The sequence below is a fragment of the Galendromus occidentalis genome, unplaced genomic scaffold (genome assembly GCF_000255335.2).
Source record: "Galendromus occidentalis unplaced genomic scaffold, Mocc_1.1 scf7180000077458, whole genome shotgun sequence".
Lineage (NCBI taxonomy): Eukaryota > Metazoa > Arthropoda > Arachnida > Mesostigmata > Phytoseiidae > Galendromus > Galendromus occidentalis.
Window position 1 is genome coordinate 299,557 of NW_003805446.1, and position 27,776 is coordinate 327,332.

A 27,776-nucleotide genomic window follows, 5' to 3' on the forward strand; every position below is an offset into this window, starting at 1 on the left:
ATTTGACCCATGCGTACCTCTTCCAACTCCTTCGCTCCGTCGAACTCTTCACCAGAGAATCGGTCGAGGGATCGATTGCTCGGATCCTTACCAACCTCCATGGTTCTGGAAATACCGGGTGCAGCGAATCCAAATGATAGAATGTTACCGAGGGAAGAATGCGAACAATATGAGTCACGACCAGGTATTTCGTTGATCGAGCCGCACTGCAGCAAAGTACAATGAATTCTCTAGACTTGAGCATGACACATTTTCTCTCTCAAGGCCTTCCTTCCGAGCCTCCTCGAGGGCACGCTCGACGGTCGGATTATAACGGCGGGTCCCCCACTCGTCTCTCAACGTCTCTCATTTTCCCCGCGAGCCTGTCTCGAGCTTCCCTCTGGCCATCGAGTTTCCGCTGTGCTCCAAGCCATGTCGTCATCAGCATCCATTAAAAGTGATGTTCCCCCATCGGGAAACAGCGATGCCGTCGTCGACGAGAATCACATATGAGAGTCCTCAGCTTTCTGGAAACTACGCTGTCGATCTGGCGCTCGCCGTGATTGATCAATTGATAAATATGCCCTGCTTCATTCCTCTGATCCGTTCCATCGATGACACGAATGTTCGTTGATATTTTGTGCGACTCTCCCGCGGGATCCAAGGTGCTCATGGTTGTCGGTCTCCTCCCTCGTCCCATAATTCCCTGTCTGCGCTGGGCCTCCTTCTGCGACACGGAGCGGATGAGTCGGTTCACGCCTCTCCCCAACCTGATCCGGGCGTAAGGACATGGGCGTAAGGAACGATTGAGAGCCGCCAGATCCACTGCGGAGAGTATCGGGATGAACGAAAGGTATCTCGGCCGGCTGAGCTGACAAGGATAAATTCGAGGCACGCAAGCGAGCAACCATATGAAGTCGAGGACGACGTCTGAGTCCCCTCGCGTTCACGCCGCAGCGTGCTATAAAGCGACGGTCTCGCCCGACTAATTGTGAGGCGTCATCAGAGATGCGACCCTGCGCGATCGATCTCATCAGCGAGCCATCTTGAGTCACGAGCGGAATGAATCTGCCCAGTAATGAGCTCGCTGCTCGATTTCGATCAAGAATATAAATTAGGGTCGAGTGCCTGGTCAGGGAATCTAATAGTTGGCGAAGCGCGAAGCTTCCGAACGATTTCCGCTCGGAGATCTCGTAGAGCTGTGCGGAGAGCTCAGCGATGTCCGGGTCGAGGCGCATCGCAAAATCACTGAGAGCAGTTGACCCAGTCCTATCTGGGACACCTTCCCCCATCAGTGAGCGGGATGCCTTCACGTCGAGGTTGAAAAAACTGCGACGCTCCTTCTCGTCTGGCCATCTAACTCAGTCGCTCTCTTGAATAAATTTTTATTCCAAGTCTCGAGCAGCGGCTGCTACGATTTGGCTCAGAGCCAGACGCACTTGAACAAGCTGACCGCCTGGCCACCCGGTCGCTCGCTTCTTTTGGATTTTCCTCTCAGTCGCCCGGATTGCCATCGCCGCCACCACAGCATTGGCAGCAGGAGCGGAGTGGCATACCCGGACTCGGTGGCCCTCCCCCCCGGCCTCCCTCACGAATCCCCATTCCTAGCTGTCTGTCTAGCTGTCGCCCTACTCGCGAAGATTCTTGACTTTTCTTCTTGACATCTTCGTCTCCAACGAGTGCCGCTGCTGCTGCTGCTGCCAGGGTGCAACATAGCTCACTCTGCGACGTTGTTGCCGGCGACGGCGGCGGGTGAGAAACGTGGGCTCAATTCCATTTATTCCTTGTTTTTGCCATTCTGTTTACCAGTCCGTCGTCCTGCTTCCTCCCGATGTCGTCACTCCGGCCGCCATTCCACGCAGCCCGCTCCTATCGGGAAACGAATGGCCTCCTTTCTAAATGAGACAGATTGTTCCTGCGAAAATTGTCAGCCCTTGGGGCTCTGCTCGTCTTCCTCGACTTGTTTCTGTACGCTCACTTGTGTTTCGTCTCGATTCGTTCGGGGGTAGTCATCCTCGGCTAGATGCCCTCGATCAGAGACTACAATTTATTTAGAGGGGTTGCAGGGCGATTCGTTGCTTGTTGGTGCTTGCTTCACCTCGGAATGATTTTCCTTCGGAAACACTTAATTCCAGGCGGACTGTGACCGTTGATGCTCAGGAATGAGAAAATATCGTCGAACGTTCTCCGGGCTTGTTCGACGATTGGGCCACCTCGTGAGGGGTGACTTGGAACCGTGGCGAAACTCCCAGAGACCTCACTGGTTCTCATCATATCTTACTTTTAGATTGGATTATGACCTGAACCATTCGAGTTGAACTCGGGCTCTGGGAAGAGAATTTCTCGGCTCTTGAAGGGTAACAGATGTTTGGCACTTTTCTCGACGTGGCTAAACGCTGCCGTTCTTCTCTAGGATATGCGGGGAGCAGATAGTGTTCGACGCTAGCGCAGAAATCGCCAAGTATTCGACGTCTCCGCTTCTTCATTGCGGAGACATCACGGATAGAGTAGAGTAAAGCGACACGAATGTGTGCATGCGAGAGGTCGCTGATCACCTTCACGACTCGAATCGGGTCTGATTGAATCTAGTGTCTCCGATCAAGATGCCTAACCGCGGGTTCGTTTCGTTCAATCATTTCGAATCGGAAGTATGTACTTCAGAATAAGTTCCCGGACAGGCGGTTCCTCCAAGACGGGCACGCTGCAATCGATGACGGTGAAACAATCCGAGAGAGTTTTCCCGTCGATATTCATTTGAAGAAAGGCTGTGTTTGAAATTCAGCACGATCGGTAGCCGGCTCGGCGCGCAACGTGAGGGCATGATCGGGGGGTCTCCCGAATCTTTCAGAGAATAGCGAGAACCAAGTGAGTTGGAAAAAACGAAGCGAGAGGAGCTTCAGTATAGCCCTCTCTATTCGGTTCCAGCCGTCTTTCCCGTTCGCATTCCCTTCTGTCCCTCGATTCCCTCTTCGCCGCTCTTCTCGCTGCCCATCCTGTATACCCAGGAAGTCCATCGGCGTTTCTCTGCATCTCCTATGCTTCTCCACATGTACCTCGGTGTCACCCCTCTATGTCTCTGCCCGAGAGCACCCTTGCGTTCCGATTTACCCCCGGTTGGTTCGACGTCTTCCTCGACAATTCCCCTCGAAGACCCCTAGGTTACCCGAGGCTCTTTTCGTGCCTCAACGCACCGGGCGAGAACTCCAGACCCTTGGCCCAACACCTCCACGTTGTTCTTTTTTTAGTGCTGCGAACGTTTTTCGCACGTCTTACTTAAAAGACATCCAAGCGGTTCTAATTAAGAGGAGGGACTTTTCGGAGCGCACCTTCTCGAATCATTTCTCGGAACTTGTCCTGTCTGGAACTAAGTCTCACCATTTTTGTATTACGCCGATCCGACAAAAAATTGAATCGGAACCGGAGTGTGGCACCATCCTCCTCTTCCTCTAGTTCGATGCGCCGATGAATGAACGAGGATCGGAGGTCAGAGGAGGATTCCGGTTCCTCATCATTCTCGTCCTCCTCCTGCCGTTCCGCTGATCGGATTGGCCGAGGAAAGAAATACTGGGACTTGATTTATCGATGCCAGAATACTATCTTTCAACAGCGGCGTCACCTCTGTACCGCCTCATGGAGTCTCCCGCACAAATTGCAGCTGATGCCAAGTGAACACGACACGAGAGAAGGGTCGTCTACACCTCAGCAAGGTCAAGTCATGGAATGGATCGGCTGTGAACGATGCTCGCAGCTCGTGGAGGCAGAAGGGAATCGGACGGGCTAGGAACGAGAGCAAATGAAGACGAACGGAATGCTGAAGTGGGCCAAGTTCCCAATTGATAAAGCTTTCCTCGCAAGGGTTGTACATTCAACGCTCGTACAAACAGCGCTTGATCTCTGCTTCGGAAAGCGGGCTGTCAATCGACAGGAAAAGGATGAAAACCAAGTACTGGGGACAAGCGGCTGCTTTTGAAACCTAAGTATAACGAAGTGCCGCGGTGTCTAGAGTTCTCTGTCCTCCTTGGAAATTCTATCCGAGCCCTCCTGTCGCCTGAGCGGCTCGTTGTGATGACGCGCGCATCGCCAACCATATGCGCATCGATTTCGGGCATCACCGTGAGGGTAACGTCGACGACTCGATATCCGGTGAAAGCCTGCGAACGTGACTTACTCCTCCCGAGCTATGGAACATAGACGATTTATAGAGATCCTGAGTTTCTGACAGTTTGCTTTTCCGATTCCCAGATGCGGGTTCACCTGAATGCGGTATCTCGACTTCCGATGGCTGAAAAAACTCATCAAAGCCTTTCAACTGGAGACGTGGTGGGCGTTCCTCGCTCTCGCGAATCGGATAGAGATCACATGTCCGTTTGGAGTTGATTACCTTCTCGAGTAATCAGTCAAGAAGACTCTGGAACCGGTGACGCGAGCTTCTCGAGCGGTATGCCTTCTCGGAGCTTCCGAGACCAGAAGCTTTTCCAGAGTGATACTCGTATAAGTTCTTGGGTGTGACTCCCGAACTTACGAGTATCGCCGACCATTATACCATCGACCATCAGTCATTTTCCGCCATACGACGGAGATGGGAGACTGAATCTGTTGACTATAAGAAAAGTTTGACATCCTGCTCAGACACCTTAATCCGTCTAGTGACTGCGACGCCCTCTTCGGGAGATCTCATGCAACGGATGCACTAGCATCGTGAATTTGCGAATGAGTTGAGATTTGACTGCGGGCAGCGGTACTACAGCTGACTAGGATACGACAGCTGACTGAGCCAATTCTCGCCCAGGCTCTCGAGGATCGTCAATGCCAATCCTAGCTCTCGAGCAGAGATGTAGAGGGACATCAGCTCAACAAGGTCATAGTGAGTCAATGAGATTATGATACCAACGAGGATGCAATAACGTCTGAGGAGTTTGTATTCCGCCGAACCGATCACAACCGAGCTCATTCGTCAGCTCGGGCTTCAATCAGCCTTCGAACCGCTCTGGTTCCGTGTTCGCCGGGGAAAAACGCTGCAGTGATCCTTCAGGCTCGTCGACATCAGTCTGATCGTATGCGATCACATGCTAGGTCGAAGTCACCACGCATCCGCTTCGAGGCAGCTTTCCACTTCGACTCATCAATACGGCCGAGAGCTAGGACAATTTTTGACTCTCGTCCCCGATGCCTTTGCCACTCGTCGCTTAAGGTAAGGAAAGGTTTCCCCTATAATTCCTCCGATGACGAGACACTGAATGATCCTCAGACTACTGTAGCGGAAATTCATCCTCATTCCATTGTGCGATTACTTGCCACCGTTGTCTCATTCTTCCTAGCGGTGAGATCAGATGCGACTTCAATCGCCCGACCGGGAGAAGAACAAAAACGTCTCTTCGATTATGACAACTGAAGTTTTGATCGGAAGGGAACTTTTTTCTATCGACGGCGTGGCCTAATCGTCGCCCGAATGACCGTCAAGCGGCCAGCATTCACAGACCGTTGCGGACACCGCGATGGTGACGGTAGGGTCAAAGTACAGCCGGGTCCGTCGGCGATCCACATCATCTGGCTTCGGCAGCTCGATCGTTTCGCTGTGTAATTGAATGAAATTAAGTCTCACTGTGATGATGAGCGCTTGTTCCAGGAGAGCCGGCGTACAACAGGGGCTCAGTGGCAGCATTTAATTTACAATGAACGGTTGCCCATTGTCTTAGGTGAGTCGGTTCTAGGCGCTTCCACAGGCTCGCGCTGCACAGGAGGGAAGCCCGGGGGCCTCAAAGTTCCAGGGTCTCTTCCTGGAAATTCGATTGTGGGTGGGAGCGAATCCTGGGAAGCCGTAGAGATCGATAGGAGCCGTATTCCTCGGATCCAAGGAAGGAACGGATTCTTTTCCGTCAAGGTCCGACTCCTTCGAATAATTCGAACTCAAGACCCCGCGGTCAGGATTCACCGAGTACGACTAGGCTTGATGCGGCAATCAGCAATGCGTTCGCGGCCGTTGCATTCCGTTCCGACTGCATGTTCATCGACGTGTCCTGCGTGTTGACTCTGGACGTGAACAACCATCCATAGGTCAGCAGGATTCCTCTTCCTTTCCCTACAGACAGTATGAAAAAAGTACTCCTGCATCGAGCTCTGCTCGGAGAACATAGGTCCGACCGATGCTGACGCATGGAAAAAGGTCGCGAGCACCTCCTGCGGACGTTTTTGAATCCTCGAATGACTCCCATTACATCAGCGGGGGGCGATGTGATCCGATGTTTCGCGGTCTTTTCGGTCGGCAAGCACAGGGACTCGATAGCTCCGTTGTGCCCGATATCACGAATCATTTGTGAGGACTCCGTAACGAATCCTCCGTTTTGACCTGGTGGGCCGTACTATCGAATGAGCCTTTGATCATGCCCACGACCTTGAATCGACTACGTCCACCTCTCGGGCCAGATGGGTTTACTAAATCACCCTGAACGATGATTAATGATTATTGATCGTCGCTTTTTTCCGTCACCGATATAGAAACATGACACGTGCGGGAACTTCGAGAGGCAAGATCTCCTCGAGCTCATTCGACAGGACTCAGTGAATCAGAAATTAGGAACGTACGACAGCTTCGAGGACATCGATTGAGCCTAGCAGGCATTTCCAAATATTCAGTCGCAGACAGTGTTCTCGAACCGAATTTTGCGAGCCTCCAAGGGAATTGGCTATCGCATTCCAAAGTCGGATATCGCTTCTGGTGTGAGCATGGGGCTAGGGCGGGCTCATTTACCCAGCATGATCGGCAAGGAATTCGGAGGACATCCCTGGCCCAAATCATTTGCGAAAACTGTGAAGGGATAGCAGAGATACCAACGAACACCTCCCCGCATATCGGAACCTAAGCGCTGGAATCCGCTCCGGAGCTCAGGACCAGAAAGGTGATTTGTTCCCCGAAACATTCTAAAGCTTGTGTCAAACTGTCTAGGGATGGGAAGAGGATCGAACCAAGCTCAGAGATTGACGGACCTGACAATCTGGAGGAAGACTCCGCGTACATATCCTTCGCACTCCTGTCCATGGAGTTCGCCGGAGTAGCTATCGTTTGCCTCGTGGTATCCGGGCTTGATACACCCAAAATTGCGGTAAGCGTCCATCGATCCAAACATTTCGACTCATTTCACCGATTGGTTTTCATACCAGGCGGATCTCGGACTTCTTTCTGGACCGGTTCCGGCGTACCATTGTGCGAGGCTATATGTAGATGTATATGATCCGCGAACATTTCCTTGAGCCGAGCGCTCTCATCGACAGCCGTATGACGACGTTCGACTCCTCCATCGATTTCGGTCCGAATATTTCTCTCGAAGCCGATCGAAGTGATGCGCGTCCTCCGTTACGCCCCAAATAGACTTGAACACCTAGCAGATATGATCCATTGTGAAGCCTTCGTGAAGCCCACTTCATCGTCTGCAGGAGCTCTAATCTGCATCGGTGCCCTTTTAGGAGTCGCTCGCGGGGACCCCACGGAGCTTCGTATTTGCCCAGGTCTTTCAATCCTCCGAGCTTGCCCTGGATTTCTCGAATCCGGTCCGGACTGCCGCTGCATCAACTGGAGCCGAGACTACGATGAATGATGATGAGCTCCCGTCTCGCCGAAGACGTCGGTCGATAGATGAGCACGTACCGAACCAATCTCTCCATGAGTCACAGACTTTCGTTTTTCACGTTTTCGCGCGGCAATGCGTCGGATACTAATTAGCTCGCTAATTCTCAGTGCTCATTTCTCCCAAATTATTTCCTCAGCTGCTGAACCCTTTTCTAAGAAGGGAAGCGTCTTTCCTGAGACGCGCGCGTTGTCTCAGACGTCCATTGTCTTACGCTTCGGAAGTACACAATAATTCAACATTATCATTTAGAAAATTCCTGCTCATCAGAGAAGCCATGAGTGTTAACGGACATGTTGTCTCAGCCGCAGACCTCGACTCTGGAAGGAAATGTGCTTTTTCGGCGGTCACGGAAGTTTTTTTGGAATGTCCGCGATTTGTGTGTTCTAAATTTCTCGACTGATGCTCCCGATTCTAATCAACGGGGACCTCCCTCCAATCATTACACTTCCCAAGCTTGACTCTACAAACCTTCGTTGATGCTCCTTACTTATAAGTCTCGGAATGCTTGGCAGACTAGTTGAGGTTTCGGAAAAAGGATAGGGACCTTACAAGCGAGCCTTATACCCTGGGAATAGTTGGTTCCGGTTCTACGTCGGATCTAGAGAGCAATTATAACCGGACGGGTTACGACACGAGTTTTTTGAAGTCTCCGGACTACATTGTATTCGATGGCACCGACATTTCTCCTTTCCGCGACCGCCTGTGCAAGACACATGAATTATGAGCGATTTGAGCAATAAGATTTCGATACATTGTATACAAGATTGAAGGACATCAGGACTTCCGTTATCCGGAGCAAACCTCCGCACAGTGGTGTCTCAACATCAGGGTAAGTCAGAATTCAGTTATTCCGAAAAAGGAGATCGCCCGAAATGAATGATGCAAAGACTGTGCACGTGCAACGCTCAGGCAGCTCTAACCGTAGCGCGACTGCGAGACTGATCCCCGCCAATTCGAATACGTTCGACGTTCGAATAATTTACCCACACGTTACGCTCCCTGAGACTGCCCGGGAACCGGACGACACCGTGAGGGAAACTGTGTGAGAACGTTCCTCACACCCTGCTACATGGGCAGAGAGAGAATGGTAGCAAGAGGAGCAAATGTGGCGGGCTCTCGAAGAGTTTTTCTATTTAGCGCTTGGAGAGAGGGGAGAAGCTCTATTCGGGCCCTCTTGGTATTGAAACAAGAAGCTGATGGACCTAAGCATCCAGAAAAAAGAAAAGAAAACCAGCATGCGAAGCGCTCTCGTCATATTATATCACTGCGAGCGGCGTCAGCGGCAGCGAAAAAGTCGTCAACAGCGAGTGCCACCGCAGCGGGGCAAGCGATATCGCTTGAGGCTGACCGCAGGGAATCCCTCTAGTCTATTCTCAGGTGGTCCATGCAAACACTTTCCCCTGGAAACCCTCGCCCGCTTCAAAGAAGACAACTTCACGAAAGACGAAGCGTACAAGATACGACAATTGTGACGCGGTCGCACTCCTTGATCATCCGGCTCTTGCATTTGTGTCTCAATTTCTGGGGACGAAGACGATGGCACGTGTTAGCACGGGGTGAGTGAACGCGCCCCTGATTGCATTTGATTACGACATTTTCTTTTTTGAGAAGTCGACCCCCGCCATGAGTTCTGAACCTTCGGTGGGTCCCCGATATCAGCCCAATGAGGCGACGTACCCACATTCGATTCCAGACATCAAATAATTTCTGATTCAGATTCTTTCTTCCATCGATCTCTCTGTCTGCGATGGACTCCGACGAGCTTTTTGAAAGACGATTAATTCCATGGCACACCTGAGAACGCTGCACTTTTTTTTCCAAGGGTCCTCGCCGTGCTCGGTTTTGTGATCTGCGCTTGCTTGTTGACTCTGGCTCAGTTCGACATTAATTCTATCGACACTGCACTCAGTGTAGCGAAGATGAAAATTGCAAAACGTCAGCAAGAGATCAAAGGTTTCGCAGCGAGAAGCATCGGCAGTAAGTAGGAGATACCGTCGACTGTTCGGGGAGAAATATATCCGTTCTATTCGCCTCATGTATATGTATGAGGACGAAAAACGTGCAGCGCATATAAGCCAAGTCTATCCCGAGCCTTATCAGCCGTCTCTGCAATCCATCGTCCTGGCAAGCCGTCCACCTTCTTCCGTTTGTCCCGATCATATGCTTGACGTCGAAATGCTCCCAGGAGTTTCAAGCTCCGCATGTAGGGTCAATAATCTCGGCCTGGGGCAATGATTTGTCATTGTGATTAGTGTCCTTATTCCCAATGGTGATGTCAATGGGTACGAATCGGAGTCTGACGACTTCCCAAGGAATGAGATGCCTCTCCATAGTAAATCTATCTCGGAATAAGGGAGCAATACAAAATACATAATGCGGTCGGGATTGCTGTGAATGACAGGGAGGCATAGTCACGACTCAAGCTTCAATTGAAACGATCCCCTCCGTGGTTTACAGAGTGTCCTGTGAGCTCTCCCAGATGTCCCTTCGCGAGCGGTCAGCATTTCCAGTCGAGGCCCTCTACGAGGGTCTCCCGGGAAATAGCCGAGAACGCTCGGATCCTAGAAGAAGCAACCAAAGCTCTGCTATTCCGGTGAGTCAGGATGCGTTGCATGACTGCTGACTCTTCTCTGGTAGCTACCCATCTGAAAAAAAACAGTCCTGCAAACTGAATGCTTGCTTCGGTGAATCACTGGGGTGCTGAAGTAGCCGATTGGGCCGTTTATCGGTGAGCGTTACGAATGAACTCCGAAGTGGCGGGAAGTGTCTCCCGTGCACGGCTTCGCCCACAGGGACTTGTTTCTCTCTCGTCGAGTGGCCCTAAATTTTCTGGCACGGTCTCAATCTTTGGCTCATTCACAATCACTTCGACCGGTTTCGAATATTACAGAATGTGACGCTTCCGAGCGGAACGCGCCGAAGACGCGCTCCCGTTCTCCTCGCGATAACTTCGCGAAAGACTCTTCTCTCCGTTGTTTCTGCGAGAGAGCCTTATCCCCATAATACCTATCGAATGTTTTGGACTCCCTAGCTTGACAGGGTTTCCTGATCAAAGGCTCCCTTTTGTCATACGATCAAGAGATAGGCGTAATGCTGCTGAAAAATCAATGGTGTTCCGGGGTTTGAAAACGTTCGAAACGTGCTTGGTGTTAGGTGAGCTTCTCTAACCAAAAACTTTCCTCACAACAATCTTTCCGCGCTTCCCCTATGCTGCTTGGCCTGCCTCTTCCGCTTCCGTCGAAAACGTAGTAAATACGGAATTGTGATCAGGGATGCGCCGTCGGAGCCCGGCACGACTTCTCGCGCTTCGTATGACCAGATCAATCAGGTGAACACTATCAACTTGGGTCAGACACAACTAGCCGAACATGAAGCTCAGTGCAGGGAACGACGGAGAGCGAAATGCAACCCCCAGCTGCCATGGAGATCGGGCGACGGCCGTTGCAATAATCTTCAGAACACTCATTGGGGAAGGGCAAACTTTTGCATGACTCGACTCCTTGAACCAGCCTACGAAGATGGCGTTTCTGAGCCGCGAGGAGGTCGCTTCAATAGCCGACTACCGAATCCACGCGTAGTCTCCGCGACCGTCAACGCGTTCCGTAACGTCACGGCTCCCAACTTTACGCATATGCTGATGCAGATCGGTCAGTTCCTCGACCATGACATCGCCTTAGCGCCGATGGAGGAAGATCCCGGCGAAATCATCAATTTAGGAAGTAAGGGAATTTCGAACCGGGCTCCTGAAATGTTTTTTCCTCTTCATTTTAAGTAGGCGGGTCCGAACATTCTGAGAGTCTCGGAGGAATAATACGTCTCCATCCCAGATCCGAACAATCCCATCGATTGCTGCAGCGAGGATCGACGAGACGGGCCGGAATGCTTCTCTTTCGGAATTCCCGGAAACGACCCTTTCTTCTCCGCTTTCAATCAAGAATGCATGAACATGCCCCGCAGCGCTCCTTGCAGCAACTGTCACCTCGGTCATCGAGAACAGCAAGACTCTCTCACCTCGTACATCGACGGGTCTCAGATCTATGGCAGCAGTGACGAGGACAATCAGAGACTCCGCTCCAAAGTCAAAGGACTGCTGAAATATCAGGTTAGCTCTCTGAGCAGCCCGATACCCCATGGAATATCTCATACTGAATTTTTCGTGTCATTCATCTCCCCCTGCGACGGAGCGGTCAAAGTTTTGATCCGCAGGTGGTCAGCGATCGACAGATGCTGCCTCGATCGTTTCATCCTAATGAAGATCGCTGCTCGAAACCATCAGCGGGACAGTTTTGTTTCCGCGCCGGTGACGAGAGGGTCAACGAACAACCAGGCCTGACGGCTATGCATATCATCTGGCTCCGGCAGCACAATCTCATCGCTGTGAAATTGAATGAAATCAACCCACACTGGGACGATGAGCGTGTTTTCCAGGAGACCCGACGGATAGTAGCAGCTCAGTGGCAGCACATAATTTACAATGAATGGTTGCCCATTGTCTTAGGTGAGTCGGTCGGTGGTGCTACAGCACGTGGCTTGATCGGCAGAGAGGGGACAAGGGCAGTGTTATGCTTGTCCGGCCCTCCGTCGAAAGTGAAAATTTCCGCATCGAACATGACTGAATGCAAACACTGGGGAAACTAAGGAAATCAGTCGAATATGATTTGCGAATATTTTCACAATTAAGAGATCCGTTTTCCCTTGACAGGACCTGACTACTCGGAGGCTTTCAAGATCAAGACCCTCCAGACTGGATTCAGTCAATACGATCCCACGGTCGATGCGACAATAAGCAACGCGTTTGCCGCCGCTGCATTCCGTTTCGGGCACACGATCATCGACGGCAATTTCCTGCTCATCAACAGTCGAGGGGAGACGGGATCCATTCGTTTGCAAGATTTCTTTTTCTCCCCCTTCGGATACTACGAGTACGTACCCGAACCTCGGGCGCTTACCGTGAACGGCGTTATGGCTGATCTACATCCTAAAGCCAAGCGTGTGCTCACCCCATGCAGTTGCGTTGAGAATCGAGGATCGATCGTTGCAGGGGGAAACTCGACCCGATGCTCCGAGGTCTTTATAATCAGCCAGGACAACAATTCGATAGATTCGTCGTCACCGATGTCACGAATCACTTATACCGGCTGCGTAACGACTCTTTCGGCTTGGACTTGATAGCTTTGAATATCCAACGGGGCCGCGATCATGGATTGCGACCTTACATCGACTACGTCCGCTTCTGTACAGGCCGAGTGAGTACGGGTTGTAAGCTCTCAGTAATTTCCCATAGAGAGAGTTCGCCGAAGGAGTCCAGAACGAGTTCGACTCAAACGAATGACTCGTACCCTGACAGGCGATCTCGGACTGGAACGATCTGCTCACTTTCATGCCGCAGGATGCGGTTCAGCAATTGTCGCGAGTCTACGCTAGAATCGAGGATATCGATCTCTTCCCGGCCGGCGTCGCTGAGTATTCGGTGGCAGGAGGCGTCCTAGGACCGACTTTCGCTTGTATTCAGGGCAACCAGTTCATGCGTTCTAAATTCGGAGATCGTTTCTATTACGAGCATGGGAATCAAGCCGGCTCATTCAGTGAGCAACAGCTGCAAGAAATCCGAAAGATCTCTTTGGCGAAGATCATCTGCGACAACTCTGACAGTATAAAGGAGATACCTGTAAATGTTTTCCGCCCTATCGGAAGGTTAGTTTCGAGCTTCGGCGTGAAAATTTTCCGCGGTAGAATAAGTTGGGGAGAGACCGTCATTGAGGCACAGATGGAGCTCGTGTTCCATCATTCAACACCAACGAGAGCCCCAACAATGATGTAATTATTTATTTTCAATGTTTTCGACATACCTTCCAGGGACGGAAACACGGTCCAACCGTGCTCTGAGATCGATCGCAGCAACATCCGGGCTTGGGCAGAACAATAGGATCAAACAAGGCAACTTCTAGTCAAATCTTCCGAGAGCAATCGAATGATCGAGGTTCTTTAGGAAATACAGGTTATTTGATACGCAAGGTTTTCTTCGAGCAGTCATGCGTTCGCTCTTCCACCAAACGCACGTCATTTCAAATAAAATAATTCTGAGAATTGCCGTGACCACCTGCGCATACTTATCACTATTGGACGAATTCGACTTTCGTTCCAAGCGAAAATCATTCCGCCACACAACACTGCGAAATCTCACGGATCCTCAACCGTCTCGGAGCATCCTTCAAAATCGCGCAGATGCCACGGAATGCTATAACACCAGGAGAATTTCGGGCTTGGAAATAATTCTTGCAACAGACGAGATCCTTGAAAAATCGACAGACTTCACTGATTTGCTTCGAGAAAGAGGAGCTCGAGGTGAACCTATCACACTTGTCCACGCTTGAGTTCGAAGGTGGATTGGCACTCATAGGAGAGCAAGTAGTTCAGGGATCATCGTCTGATGAGCATTCGGCGGCATTAGCTTCGGTGTGCCTCCCGCTGATGCACAGAGGAACTCCTTCACTGTTCCGCGAAGGAGCGCATTTTCCGCGAAGTTTCCTCGTCACGACGACATGGCATTCTTTGCGATTCCTCTCGTCCCACTTTCGGAGGAGCTCACCCGTTTCATCCGGAGATTTCTTCTCGCCAATCAACACGCTGCCGGCATCGTCGATCATCCTCTTGAAATTGAGGAAGGCCTTCCGGAATTGAGATTATCGTTAGTGTAACGTCAGCGGTCGTACAAACTATAATAGTAGGAAGACAGCCGAATATACGTAAATATGTACTCAGAGGGAATGAATTCCGAAGGATTTCATACCATGTAGTCACGGGGATCTCCCTGACTGTTGACTCGAACGGGCCCCGTGGGCTCGAGCATCCTGCTCTGGGCTTGATGCGCCAGAACGCAGATGACAGTCACCAAGGCGACGACAGAGAGCATGGCGATCACGACGGCGAATCTCGCACAGAAAACGTTCCGACGATCGCGACTCTTCTCTCGGGGATATTGACAGTGTAGATCCTCAGAGAGACACCGGTCGCGCTTCGACTTCGGCGAAGTCGCTGCCATCTACGCGCACCGGTCTCCTTTTATAAGCTCGTCTCCCGCGATGATGTTCGAGATATGAATGATGAGGCTGATGCAACGAAGCCTCAGCCACTCAGCTCGAGCCACCGGCTATTCGTCTGTTCATCCGAATGACTGACCAACTCACTGAGTGGGCACGAGATGAGATCTGGCAAGAAAGCGGCGGTCATAGTTCTCGATGCGGTTCGCAATTCGCAAGAAACGCACCAGTGGCTAAATTAAGCTCCAGGGGGCGCTCCAGCTCCATTTCCCATTTCGAGATGGGAACCAAACAGCTGAGATGGCTCTTGTCCAGATAGCTCTGAAACAGTCTGATGAAACCTACGAAATTAGCATCGCGAAAGCCATGAGTCCGATGATGTAGCATCCCGAGCGGATCCTTGCTGCCTTCCGATGGAGAAAAAACGGAGCACATGCTCCGAAGCTGTAACCGTCGCCGAGAGGAGACGAGCTCCGAGCCGAAACTCACTAGAGGCGGTTCCAGGGAAAATCCGCGCTCGACCATCTGAGTTGAGCAGGGCTGCAGCATCCGATCTTCATCTCGAAAAAATATGCTCCGAATCGAATTCTGCCGGAGATCAGATGAGCGGGACTCGCGTCTCATTTCTCTCGCGATTGACCTGCTTACTGGTGCTGTGTGGTAATTCGAAGGCATAGCCACGGAAAACTCATTTCCCGCACGAGCTCATCCAGTCCTGTCGCGGAATTTCCATTTCGACGTGGCTCGTTGACGACCGCTTTACAGAAAACGCGAAAACACAGCAGAGCATTCGTATTTCTGGGAAGGAACGTCTGAGGGAGATTCCGGCGGCAGTTCAAAATTCAATGGCACTGAAGTTAGAGAAGATGCTGTGCATGTTTCTGGGCGACCGGTTCGAGGGCTCTCGCGGACAGGTCCCTTGAGCTAAACGGAACTTTCTGGTTTTTCCCTTTATTTGTCGACGGTCTGCTCCGCTTCGGCACATTATCTCATAACTCGTAATATATCGATCGATTAGGGATAGCTTGCAATAATTCACGGAGGTTATTCGAGATCTCCGGAGAGAACACAGCCACCTGGAAGGGAATAGTCGGCTCCGGACCGCGGCTCGTGATTGTTGGAGCTTCTCTACCGTTCGGGCTCCTGAAAACTTCCGACATGTTCCGCCGTCCGAGATAGTTGATTGGAAACTTGACACTCACTCAGACTCCATGTCGAGTTCATCTCTGTTGCATTCAAAAGCGGTGTGGAAAGGTGCGAGAAAAAGTCACACGCGGAAGTGATCCTCATAGACGAGATAAGCGCGAAGGCCAGGTGACCAACTCGCGGTTTGTCCCGCGCCGCGGTTCACCCAGAAAACGGCGACAGTCGACCATGTCGCCAGAATGACATCACAACGTCCGCGTGGAGAGAGCGCAAACTTCTTTCTTAGCTACTCATTTTACGTCTCGTACACGCTCCCGGTCTCGTCTCATTGTTGCCGTTTGTCCCCGGAGGCGGCAACGTGCTCATCTCCGAGGTAAGACGGGTTCCTGATCCGTAGCATCGTATGTGTCAGAACGGGCACTCTGACGCAAGACGCTCCGAGCATCCGAGCGAAAATCAGCCGGCACGCCGCTCTGAGTGCTCCTGTATTCCTCCTCCTGACCGTGACGCGATGAGATGCATAACGACCGAAGTCCTCCTTTCAGACAGGGACCACCTGGAAAACCGCATCGACTCGCACGGCAGAAGCGGAACCAGAATATTCTCCGGCTCCCTTGCACCGAACGGCGTTTGGCTCTACCGAGCGACGGCCATGTTATCGCCATCTACGCTGTGGTGTTGCGCGGTCGCGTCGTGTTTGTTGCCGGGTGTCGTGAGAGCCCAGTTCGGCTTCACGTTCCAAGACAGCCGTCTCGCTCCCCAGCCTCAAAGCTTCCAGAATGTCGCGAGCAGGTCCAGCGTCGACCAGAGACGCGACGATCCGAACGATCCCTATCCAACAGGTGGTAGCCTGCCAACCAACGGACCGATCTACAATGGGGGACTCTCGAGAGATCCTCCGGCTCCCGGTGAAACCGCACCCGGCCAGTGCATCTGTGTGCCGTTCTATCAATGCAGTGATGGATACATAAACGAAGACGGTTCGGGAATTCTCGACGCCCGAACGAAGAACCCGCCCAAGGAGGAGATCCCCCTCGATTCTGCACAAGGCGGCGATCCCAACTGTCCCGGGATCGATCAGCTCTGCTGTAAAGAACCGAGCGCTGTCACTCAACGACCGGTGATCTTCAGCTGCGGCATCCGGAACGACAACGGTATCAACAGTCGAATTCTTCAGAAGAACATGAAGGGCGAAGCCGAGTTCGGCGAATGGCCATGGCAAGCGGCCATACTGAAAGCCGAGAACGGACAAGTTCGCTTCGAGTGCGGCGGAACTCTGGTCAGTGAACGCCACATTCTCACCGTGGGACACTGTGTCTACCGATCGAAATCCACGGGGGCGCCGCTGGTCGTACGTCTTGGAGAGTGGGACACGAAAAACAACAATGAGTTCTATCCGCATGAAGATTATGAGGTCTCCAACATAGTCGTTCATCCTAACTTCAGGAACAATTCCCTCTGGAACGACCTGGCAATCCTAGAATTGGCGACACCGGTTACGTTCCGGCCTCATATTTCACCGATATGTCTGCCCAGACCAGGCGAATCTTACGAAGGTCATGAGTGCGTTGTGACCGGCTGGGGCAAGAATTCATACCGTACCGGTGGCTACTCGAATATAATGAAGGAGGTCAAGGTGCCGGTGATCGAGCGCGTCAACTGCTTGGAGAAACTACGCCGAACACGGCTCGGTCCGCGCTTCCAGCTGCATGAAGGCTTCATGTGCGCGGGCTCGATCGAAGGCGAAGATTCGTGCAAGGGCGATGGCGGAGGTCCACTGTCCTGCTATCGGAACGACGGTCGGTACAGTTTAGCTGGTCTCGTTTCGTGGGGAATCGACTGCGGAGCGAGTGACGTTCCGGGAGTCTACGTTCGTATTGTTAATTACCTCGACTGGATTTCGTACACGACTGGGAGACCGCTCTCTGATTTCTCTCCGAAGTGAAACGTACGACGAGATTATCTGGAAAATGGATCGATTGGCCTGTCAGCGTGGAGTGTGGAGCCCCGAGAGACGTGGTGTGTTCGCTTCGAGTTCTCCCTGAGGGGATATTTTGTTCTCACAATAAAGCTGAACTTATGTACAAACGTGCCACATGAGTGCCCCATCTCTTTCGGCGCAGCAAGGTATTCTGACACATTCTCCCGTACAGGAGGGTTGTCGGCCCAGCTCATACGCGTCTTGCTCCAGATCTGAAGACACTGCGCTCGCTCTTCGACCCCTTTGCAGAACTCGGTGGCCATCCGTGGGACCGGTTTCGGCTTCTCCCATTTGTGGGACCGGTTTCGGCTTCTCCCATTTGTGACCGGCGAATGCGGACGTGAGCTTCTTGACCACGAGTCTTCCCTGTGGCGATGGTCACAGGAATACATTCCGACCACGTGTTCCAAGTTCAACAATTCTCTCCGCAACTCTAAACTTTCTTAACCGGTTTTCTAATTTTCGCGAATTGAAGCCGCTCAACGTCGCGGCGCTGACAGATCAGCGAGAGTCGCCGACGCGCATCGATGACGTCATGTGTGGATTCGATTCGAAACCGGGAAGACGTACGGAAAGGAATCGAATCGACCCCCTCCACATCCTCAGCATCAGTAGCGAAGAGGGATTCCTGCGTCACAGACAGGCAAATTCCAAACGGGATGACATTAGAATACATCAGCTGATGTCGGATTGTCTTTTCTTAGCTGCTTGTCTCTAACGAACGCGTGTTCAGTATCATACGGCATCATCAGACCGCTAAGCGCGATGTGACTAGCGCAAACGAGTTTTTGTTCCTAAGGCTGCGTCTCATCCCCTCGAACGAGACGTTTCTCCTATATGAGCCTTCAGAAAGAGCGGGGAAGCAAAAAAATCTGTCCGAGGTCGCGAGGATCGTCGGGTCCCCGCAACCTCCGGAATTCAACGAAGACAAGATCGTTTTTGGTTCAAAACCAACATTATGAGTTTTATTCAGTCATGTCAATGTGTAATCATAGCAGAGATGTCCTATACCAACAGAGTACCGGCGGCGTATCTTCGATATACTCATGTTGTGTAGTCCACGATTTCGTGAATACACACGTGGATGAACAGCACGGTACAGAATGCGAACCGCTCCCTCGTCGCCTCGTATCCAAGACAAAGAAGAGCGCCGGAAAAGACGCCCACTATTTTACACGTATACTGGGCAAGCGTAGACTCGGCTCAAATTCGTGCGAGTCGTGTGTTCATGTATACTCGGAGCCGCCGTCGGCACTTCGAGTTAAAACTAGAATAAGCACCAAAGGGCCAACAGTTCACTCCACTGAATTCAGATATTTCTAGGTGAGGGTCGAGGAGACTCCTGTCAGTCGCGTGGCTCACCCCGCAATAGTGGGAGGTTGGATGAATCAGTATCGAACATCGCAATTTCAAGAGTGACTCCTCCGCTTCGGAGATTTTCCAGCGGAGAGGAGGCGAGGGAGGTGACTTTTCACATATTCGGAAGAGTCGGTGCTCGACTCGTGGTTGAGGGCATAGAAATCGATCCCGCGTAATTGCGCAACACGATTGAGCAGCAGATCCTCAGACTTCGCGCCTGTCGCCTGAGGACTGCAATCATGCAATCGCGGTCGTGCATTCAATGGAAGGAACATTTGTTCGGCAGAGCTCTGTCCCCTGTCTGGCTCAGCAAGCAGATCGATAGGGATTTGCAGCCCGTCACGCACTCGGACGTGGGGGCGAGCTAGCAGCAAGAGTTCCGGCAAATTCCTCCACGGGGACGGGAGTCGAATTGATCCACGTCGATCCCGCCCTCGCCATCCGATTCTATACAGTTTAGCTTTCCTCGAGATTCTCCCAGCCATTTCTCTACAAACCGGAAAAGGGAAGGTGCGGAAGAGGAATGATTTCGAGAAGGTTAGCCCAATGCTCATCATTCATCATCCTCGGGGAGATCCTCACGCTCATTCTCAGGAGTTCGCGGAGCTGCTGGTTTCTCCTGCCTCCATCGAAATTTCTTGATGGACTCTTCCGAGGTTTCAGGGAAATTTCAAAAATCGTGCAGAACGTCGTATGGGGATCCATCCTCGCCTTTTTCTTGGTTGTCTGTTCGATGACTCTGATAAATATCGTATGGCTCGATAACGAAAATATAAAATCGCAGCGCGATGCGCTGTCAGCGGAGTGCAGAGGACACGAAGATACAGGTATCACATCGAAGAAAATAAAAACTCTTCATCATCGGCCGCCGTTGCTACGATCATGATCATCGTCTTCAGCGAGATCGTCCTTGATGAGTATGCTGAGAATTATGCTCAATTTCATTGTTTCCGGTATCGGCATCACTATTTTCAGATTAACTTAGCTAGGATAAGATAAGTTATAATAGTCAGTATCGCTTTCGTCGCATCACTTGTAATAATGGTAATAAATATGCATCGGTTGCTTCACGTTGTGAATGTTTTCTCGATTTCGTATCGTACGTAAGCATCATTATGATCACCATCGTCGCCGACCTTGAGTGCTGCGTCTACGATGAATGTAGCTTCCAGCATGTATTGCCCCGCTCATTGCTCTATTCCGATCTGAGTTCCCCTAGAGAAGTTCACCTCTCCTCTCTATGAGCCCGCTACCAATCTAAGCGCTTATAAAGCAGCTTCACTTTCTGAGTGCGAATTTAATCGCGATTGCACCACTGCCAACCACAGAAATAACAACGACGACAACGACAGTGACGATAATGATTATCTCCGGGGCCAGAACGTATGAGTGTTCAAAACCTGAAGAGAGCTCCCCCGTGAACCATTCATCATAACAAGCAGGAGTCATTCTTCCTATTTCTCTCGTTCTTCTCGCCTCACCCTCTTTTCATCAATTACGTTCACATTCATACAGAGACCATGTACAGTGATTATTTACAAGACGGCCCTCAAATCCCTCGATTGAAGCGAATTTCTCACATGGTAGACAAAAGGTCGGCTGGTATAGACTCCATCGATTCCGAAATTTACCGGGAGGAATTCGCAGGCTAGGTGCGTCGACGTATGAATTCTCCAAGAATCCTAATGATCATGGTTGCCGTTCTTATTATAATCATGATGAGTCTTAATGATGTTTTCAATAAATTAATTTGACAGCGTTTGTGCCGCCTTAACTATTTGTGTTTGTGAATGTCTGTGTTCCTTAGATTCTTCTGTATTGGGATTTCAGCAGTCAGTTTTGTGAGTCGCTCAAACGGATTTGTGAACGGTCGTGAAAACGAACCGCTAGGTCTATTGACAGATGTCAAATGTCGGTCACTCATCTGTTCATCAAACCTGTGTCCTCCATCATCATTTTCGCATCAGCATCTCTATCATCAAACAATATAAGTCACCCTGTTGCTCCAGTTGATAGATAACCTCGTCGTCGCGGAAGATCGCGCCTGGCGACGCACGAGCTAACGATGTTACAGTGGTTGTTGGCAAACATGTGTCGAACGCTATGGTTCAGAGATCCCTCGATTACAATCGAGTCCGCTTGGGTGTGATCTTCTCGAAGTTTCCTTTTGCTTTCGTCGTCGAGTTCGGGCCTACGATCGGACCCATCCGTTGGGATGATCGCTGCAAAAGGAAATCAGTTAAGACTCAGTCTCCGTGGAATGCTGGAATAGTCGGTCGTCCACACGATTCAACTTCGACACAGGCCATTTCGAGAGTATTGAATTGAATCATCAAGACGAATATTCGAGTCTGTGATGGGGAAAAAATCTCACATCGACATGTTGAAGTCTTGGAGTGCTTGGCGCACGGTCGAAAACAGTAGTCGGTTGTCTTCTTTCGAAGTATCCATGCACAGAGACTGCAGCCTCGCGAGGTACGAGTCGAAATTTTCTGAAGTGGGCTTCTCGTCCAAGTTCGTACGGTCCAAAAGTTGGATGAAGTTTGTTTTCAGCGACTCGTAGTACTCGTGGAGGCCTTGAGTTTTTTCCTCAAGTGCTAGATTATCGGTTTCAGCCATGCGACACTGAGTTTCCGCGTTGTAAATCCCTGCCCGTATGCGCTGCATTTCTGACTCCATTTTGGCGTTGTATTCTTGAAGGTCGGCTATTTCTTCGTCGAGTGCCCTGATATCTTGTTGGTCCTGGTTTAGGATGCTTCCTGATCCGTCATCTTCGACCTCTTTGTTTTGAGTTCTGCTGGCGCGAGAACATCCTGAATGGCCTCTGTGGGAGAGAAAGGTGCCGTTTGCGTTCCCGTTGCCTTCAGATCCCGATGTTAGGCAATTAGGGTCCGGCCTGAACGAGGATGTCATGAAATCTCCTGTTGAGCAAAGAGCCGAAAATATTAGTTCAGCACCTCGGACCGAGAAATGCGAGGGACGAGATTTATCTATCAGAAATCGAAGTATATCGTGCGACAGCTATACGATGGATGGCATCGGAAGGTATGCCCAGGTAGCACTTCGCAAAAACTCTCACCCGAGAGAAAATATTCATGTCGGATCCTGTTCTTGTTGGCAATAGGACAGCCGGAAGCACTCCGATGCGTTTGAAATTTTCCCGTCACATGTCCAGATCCATCGCATCCAGGTACTGGACAACGGAGGGGCTCCATTCCTCCAGCATCCGCTTTGTCAGCAAACGAAGCCGTCTTATACAAGGCTCTGACTTGGCCGGGACCCACTCTCGGACAACCGGAAAGGGTTCGGTGCGTCGAGTAGTTACCGGTTATGTGGCCCGTGCCGTCGCAGCCCGGTGTGGGGCACTTCAGTTCGTTGGATCCTCCCTGGCTCTGGTTCAGATTAGGGAACGTTCCTGCGATTGATGTGACTGCTGGTGGTCCTGCGACGGCCAATGATCTACAGGAAGACAAGAGAATATCTTCGGCTCAGTCAGCATGAATACGCACTTCATAGAGTTCATGGGGAAGTTGCTTGGCCCGCGCAACTATTACCTCGATGCCATCAGCACTTGAATCTGGTTGATCGACATCTCAAAAATTCGCATTGAAATTTCGTCAGTCGCCGCCCACCGGTAGGGTCAGAGATAGGAGCGCGGACCAAGACATTGGCCGCGAATTTGGCACCTACCTGTCATGCTCAATGGCGGATATAAAGTGATTTGTTGGTGTGCTGGCTTCATAGTCGTAACCAGCGAACTCTCGGTGATGCCCGGGAGGCGCCGTGCTGAAATCAACCGGCTCTGTCTGCTCGGAACACCCCGTAGCCCCGAAGGGTTTGGATCCTCCTGGCAGGCAGTTAGGGGAGTTTCTGCAAGTCAAACGGAATCCGTGACAGACCGTTCTAGTAAAAGCGGAATTCCCTAGGGCCAGATTGGCGTTCCGATGGATCATAGGATGTTGGGGGTGGGGAATTCCGCCGGAGAGGCGGCGCAGAAACTTACGGAGGGGACGAATCGGGAGAAGTTGCTTGACTTTTACTAAGAATGCCGGGTGAGCCTTGTGGTAATCTCTGCGGAGGCGTCGAAGGATAATACCCGCCGCTCATCCCGCCCACTCCCATTACGCCCACGGGGGGCACGATATACTCAGGAGGCCGTGAGTACTTCTCCAATTCTTTCGCTAGTTGGGTCCTCGGTGTGGTCTGTGCCACGTAGCCAGGGTACTTGTAGTCACCGACATCTAGTTGCTTCACAAAACACATGGGGCGCAGTACTCGGTCCGATTGCGCTGCAGGATTCATGTTCGAAATTAAAACCAGAATAAAAGACCGAACTCGTCGATACCCTGCATCTGTCGGATCGATTTCGGAGACTCGATCGAATCGACTGAACTCTCACCAGTAGAAGGCAGCTGAGCGGACTGAGTTTGTTGATGGGCGGCTTGGTGCTGCTGATGCTTCGCCTGCGCGCCCTTCAGTTCCCGTTGAGCCAGCTTCTCCATAGCCGCTATTGGACAACCCGACAGACTCCGATGCGAGTTGCGGTTGCTGTTCACATGACCGCGGCCGTTGCAGCCTGGCGTAGGGCACCTGCTCAACGAATCGAGGCCGTTATTCCATCCGGTCAGGTACACTAAGCACTCATATTGAACAGAATGACCTCAGCCAAGAAAGTGATAATTCAAAAAAATGTGCATTCGCATTTCTCTGCCGAAAAAAAACAGCCCTAGCGATCCTGAAACCTGTATAACGCATTCAAGCGGAACACGGGGGAACTGAAAGAGCTTATTATTCTCGATGACCTAGCTTGATCGCTTACTTGAGTATCGTCTCATGTTGAGCCAGAACTGTTAGCATTATGGGAGAGCATGGAAATCGTTAACCATGATATCATTCTCCTTCTTGGACGACGTATGAAGTCCTCCAGGAAAATTCTTGGTGCAAAGAAATTCCAAGAAGAAACTCACTTTCAGGGGTAATTTTATCCTTCCTTGGACATCCAGACAGACTCCTGTGATGCGAGTATAAGCCAGTGACGTGGCCAGTCCCATCGCAGCCCGGAGTGGGGCACTTGCTATCCTTCATGGTTCCATCAGGTGTCCGTCGATTGGGCGACTCGGGTGTTCTAGTTCCACCCGAAATGAGATCGTCGTCTATAACGCCGCCGACAGTACCGAGCATTGAAGGCTGAGTTGAATGGATCGGGGAGCCTCCTTGACCGGTCACTAGAACGCTGTTGTGGCCAAGCACAGACCGGCTGGGTCCTTGGGGTCCTCCGGGGCCGCGGCCACCGTTGCCATTCCCTCCACTTGGCGGACCTCCGGTGCCCTGAGGACCCTGCTGACCGAGTCTCAAACCCTCGTCTATGACCAAAGGGGGCTCCTCTTCATCTCTCTCACCAGGCTGCGGGAACAGGAATCGTGATCAGGACAACGAACACACCCGGAGAGCGGTTCCGGTCCATATCGGTATTGGTCTAATGTATCAGGGGATTGGAGATCATCAGAGGATCATTCCAACTCACATATGTCAATGTTTTCAAGGTCTCGTTCGATTTGTTCATTTCGTTGTAAGCCGTGGCTGGATTGTCACAGTTGTTCTGCGCCGAAACGTGATGGGAGCCAACACTAGTGAGCTGTTGATAGGTTAGGCCTCCTACCGGAGGCTGGTTAAAGCCCGGACTCGACATGTGACCCAGCGATGTATATTCGGTGCTACATCGCGACGAGTGAGGAGGAAACCTGAAACCGAACAGTTCGAATTCAGTCGGGGGCGTCCTGAACGGGGGAGCGAGCAGCAAACAAAACGAGTAATTCGAGTGAATAGCACACCCTGGAACGTACTGGGGAAACAAACAAGAAATACGAACCTCATGTTCTCGAGCTTTGGCGAGTCCGTCGCCATTCGAGAAGTGTCTGAACCAGTGCTGCAGCACGAGTTTTCACCAACATCTTCTATCTTGACCGGTTGCAGTGTGGTTGCACCCGGGGTAACAGGAGGCAACGACGGATTCTGCGACATGGTATGGTACAGCGAAGGACTGCTGTACAGAGCGGATGACGCTAACGGTTGAAGACTCGGCTGGAGCTGGTGAAGACTCGGGAGCGGGCCCGAGTTGGACACCGGAGAACAACCGTTATATAACGATCGGTATGAGCTGTTGCTAGTTTGATATTGGTTCTGCAATGGAATGACAAGCATTTGACGAGGATGAAACTGACCGAGAGAAAATAAGGAAACATGGACAGAGGAGTCGAAGGAAGGGATGGAAAAACAGATTGCAGTAGTAAATGATGATCGAATAAACATTCGAAGAAGGGTGTTTAGCCTCGTTGGGGGGGGGCTCGCTTGGGGAACTCGTCAGGTCAACAATCAGTGGCTTTCTTTCAAAAAAAAATCCACAAGTGTGGCCGATTTTCTCCCCCGAGATGGGGTGTTTGGTGCATGGGGGCTTCTTTCTGGCGGGAAATTATGAAATATCCGAGAAATCACAGAGCCTAAACGGAGGAGCTCTTACCAAATATGAGGTCTGAGTGACTGAAAAATTGCTCAGATCGTCTTCATCGTCATCATCAGGGAGTTCCTGCTTAAATCGTTTGATGATCGGAGTGACTGGACCGCTTGGTGGTGTCGGTGCTGACGCTGAATTCTTCTGCTGTTGCTGCTGTTGTGGTTGCAGCTGTGGTTGAACGTTACCTGCCTCACTGGAACAACTCAAAGGCGCGACAGGGACGGGCGCTGCTGTCAAGGGTTGCTTGGAGGCGGGGTGTGGAGCGTTCGGAGAGCTTGTTGTGGTTTTAGTGTTAGACGTAGAAGAAGAAGTAGTAGTAGTAGTGGTACTTGTAGTAGTAGAAGCAGAAGAAGAAAAACACGAAGTAGTTGCTGGAAGATTCGAAGGCGCAGGACTTTCGCCCGAGGAGCCCGGCTCTGTTTTGATCTTCACTGTACAGTTGCTTGAAATAGACGAGGGACTCGCCTCGAAATTCTCACTGACTTTTGGAGCGTCTTCGATTCTCTGCTCTTCGGGTGATGCCTGAAAGGAAGAATTTCGGTTCCGTATTCTGCCCTCCTACACTAATTCCCAAGCTTGATTGGGATGAATTCTGACTCAAACAAAGGGCGACAGAAGTGGCGTGTGATTCATTGAGCCAAGAGACCAAAGAACCTGGATGGAGTATCGCGCAATCGATTAGGGAACTCGGAGCGGAACGGAATTCGACAGAGGAAACAGTGCTCACCGCGTTTGCTTGAGGCGTTGAGGGCGGTTCCTGTTTCACGCAGCTGAGGTCAAGTCTTGGAGAAGTGACGATATTTAACGCTGGGGATGGCGCAGACCCGTTCGAGGAACAAGATGATACGCTCACAACGTCTTTCCAGGCACTTGCGACGGCAGAAGGCGGCTTGTCTGCATGTGCCTCCTTTTCGAAGAGATCGACGAACGGTGTGTCGGCCGGATCGTCTCCGTTGCTCTGGAGGAACAATCCGGCGCCCGATAGAGATCTGAGCGCTTCTTCAGTTTCTTGGAGCTTCTTTGCGGTGTCCTCTTCGTCTTTGGGTTTTTTGACGACACCGTCACGTTCTTCGGACCGCTTCCGTTTTAGAGCTGTTTGGAGCTGCTGGTGTCTGTTCGCAGAACTATTAACGTTGCTCGGGAAGGCGGGCACGCGTTTTTTCACTTGGTTGTTGTTGCTTGTGTTGTTGTTGTTATTGTTGTTATTATTATTATTGATGTTGTTGTTGATGGTGTGATTCGAGCTTGTGCTCTGGTGAGCGTGCTTGCGAACCACGTTTTCCTCAAGCTGGAATACCAGAAAAAAAGACCGTTTTCAAAGCAGCATGACAGCACACAATAATCTTCGTCTATCGGTGCCGGGAACAATTAGTCAATGAGCCGCAGTCCAGGCCCTTTGTGTCGAGCGAGGCTCTTCGCTCGTATCGTGTGCTTCGCCACTTTGCTGAATCACTTCGTTCGAACACTGTGTTAAGGAAGCAGTGGCAGTAAAATAATTGATCACCTGCGGTCCCCCACAGCCTCCGATATACGGGAAGACCGTTGAGAGAATCGCTAATTAGGGTCCGAGCTTTCTCTCAGCAGATCGGCGGGAGCAGCAGCAGCATCGGCGACAGCGACTCACCGAAGTGGTTGCTTTCTCACCGGACGGCCCGGCCTGCACGCATGTTTAGCTCGTTCACCGTCTGGTCGGATGGCCACTGGCTGAAACGTCTTTCGCAAGTTGAACAATCGAACCTTACGCTCGAGCGCGGTCAGCTGAATGCATGCGTGCCCGACTCTTTCAAGGAGAACCGGACTCGCAAGGAGTTCGAGGGCGGTATCGCTGTGGGTGCAAGCCACATAGATGGATTAGGGGCGACTCGGATGGTCGCTCGCTCGGTCGTTCAGTCAGTCAGTCTGTCTGTGCTGCTACTGACTCCTCGGTTTGCAGTCAGGCTTGCTTTCTTGCACCTACTCCCTCTCTCTCCCTCAAGTCCCCCCGCCCCCCGGCACTACATGGGGAGTTGCATATTCAGCGGGGAGGAATCAGCTACCCAGCGCTTCGGCCCCGGCAACGACTGGCAAAGAGTCTCGGAACCGCTTCGGCAGTCAGCCGGTCGAGCGAGCCAGCCAGCCAGCGAACGCTCGAACGA

The 27,776-nt window shown here is 51.4% G+C and overlaps 3 protein-coding genes across 3 annotated transcripts; 2 read left to right on the forward strand and 1 right to left on the reverse strand.

Annotated features, from left to right (window-relative positions):
• Positions 1 to 9,053: 9,053 nt before the first annotated feature.
• LOC100905828 (chorion peroxidase) lies at positions 9,054 to 14,016 on the forward strand. The gene is made up of 10 exons (XM_029111647.1): positions 9,054 to 9,160; positions 9,427 to 9,581; positions 10,062 to 10,197; positions 10,854 to 11,323; positions 11,432 to 11,706; positions 11,811 to 12,102; positions 12,307 to 12,526; positions 12,646 to 12,850; positions 12,952 to 13,298; positions 13,461 to 14,016. The coding sequence occupies exons 1-10, from the start codon at positions 9,141 to 9,143 to the stop codon at positions 13,528 to 13,530; spliced, it is 2,190 nt and encodes a 729-aa protein (XP_028967480.1). The 5' UTR covers positions 9,054 to 9,140; the 3' UTR covers positions 13,531 to 14,016.
• A 2,088-nt stretch (positions 14,017 to 16,104) lies between these two features.
• On the forward strand, positions 16,105 to 17,882 carry LOC100905977 (phenoloxidase-activating factor 2). The gene is made up of 2 exons (XM_003744015.1): positions 16,105 to 16,163; positions 16,336 to 17,882. Exon 2 carries the CDS (start codon positions 16,443 to 16,445, stop codon positions 17,733 to 17,735), a length of 1,293 nt encoding a protein of 430 aa, XP_003744063.1. The 5' UTR covers positions 16,105 to 16,163; positions 16,336 to 16,442; the 3' UTR covers positions 17,736 to 17,882.
• Positions 17,883 to 21,321: 3,439 nt separating this feature from the next.
• On the reverse strand, positions 21,322 to 27,308 carry LOC100897255 (uncharacterized). The gene is made up of 15 exons (XM_029111651.1): positions 27,286 to 27,308; positions 26,369 to 26,753; positions 26,125 to 26,163; positions 25,940 to 26,083; positions 25,648 to 25,809; positions 25,000 to 25,310; positions 24,655 to 24,871; positions 24,098 to 24,533; positions 23,950 to 23,977; positions 23,530 to 23,720; positions 23,134 to 23,419; positions 22,821 to 23,000; positions 22,210 to 22,589; positions 21,505 to 22,051; positions 21,322 to 21,352 (listed from the first exon to the last, which is right to left on the reverse strand). The coding sequence occupies exons 1-15, from the start codon at positions 27,306 to 27,308 to the stop codon at positions 21,322 to 21,324; spliced, it is 3,360 nt and encodes a 1,119-aa protein (XP_028967484.1).
• Positions 27,309 to 27,776: the final 468 nt, after the last annotated feature.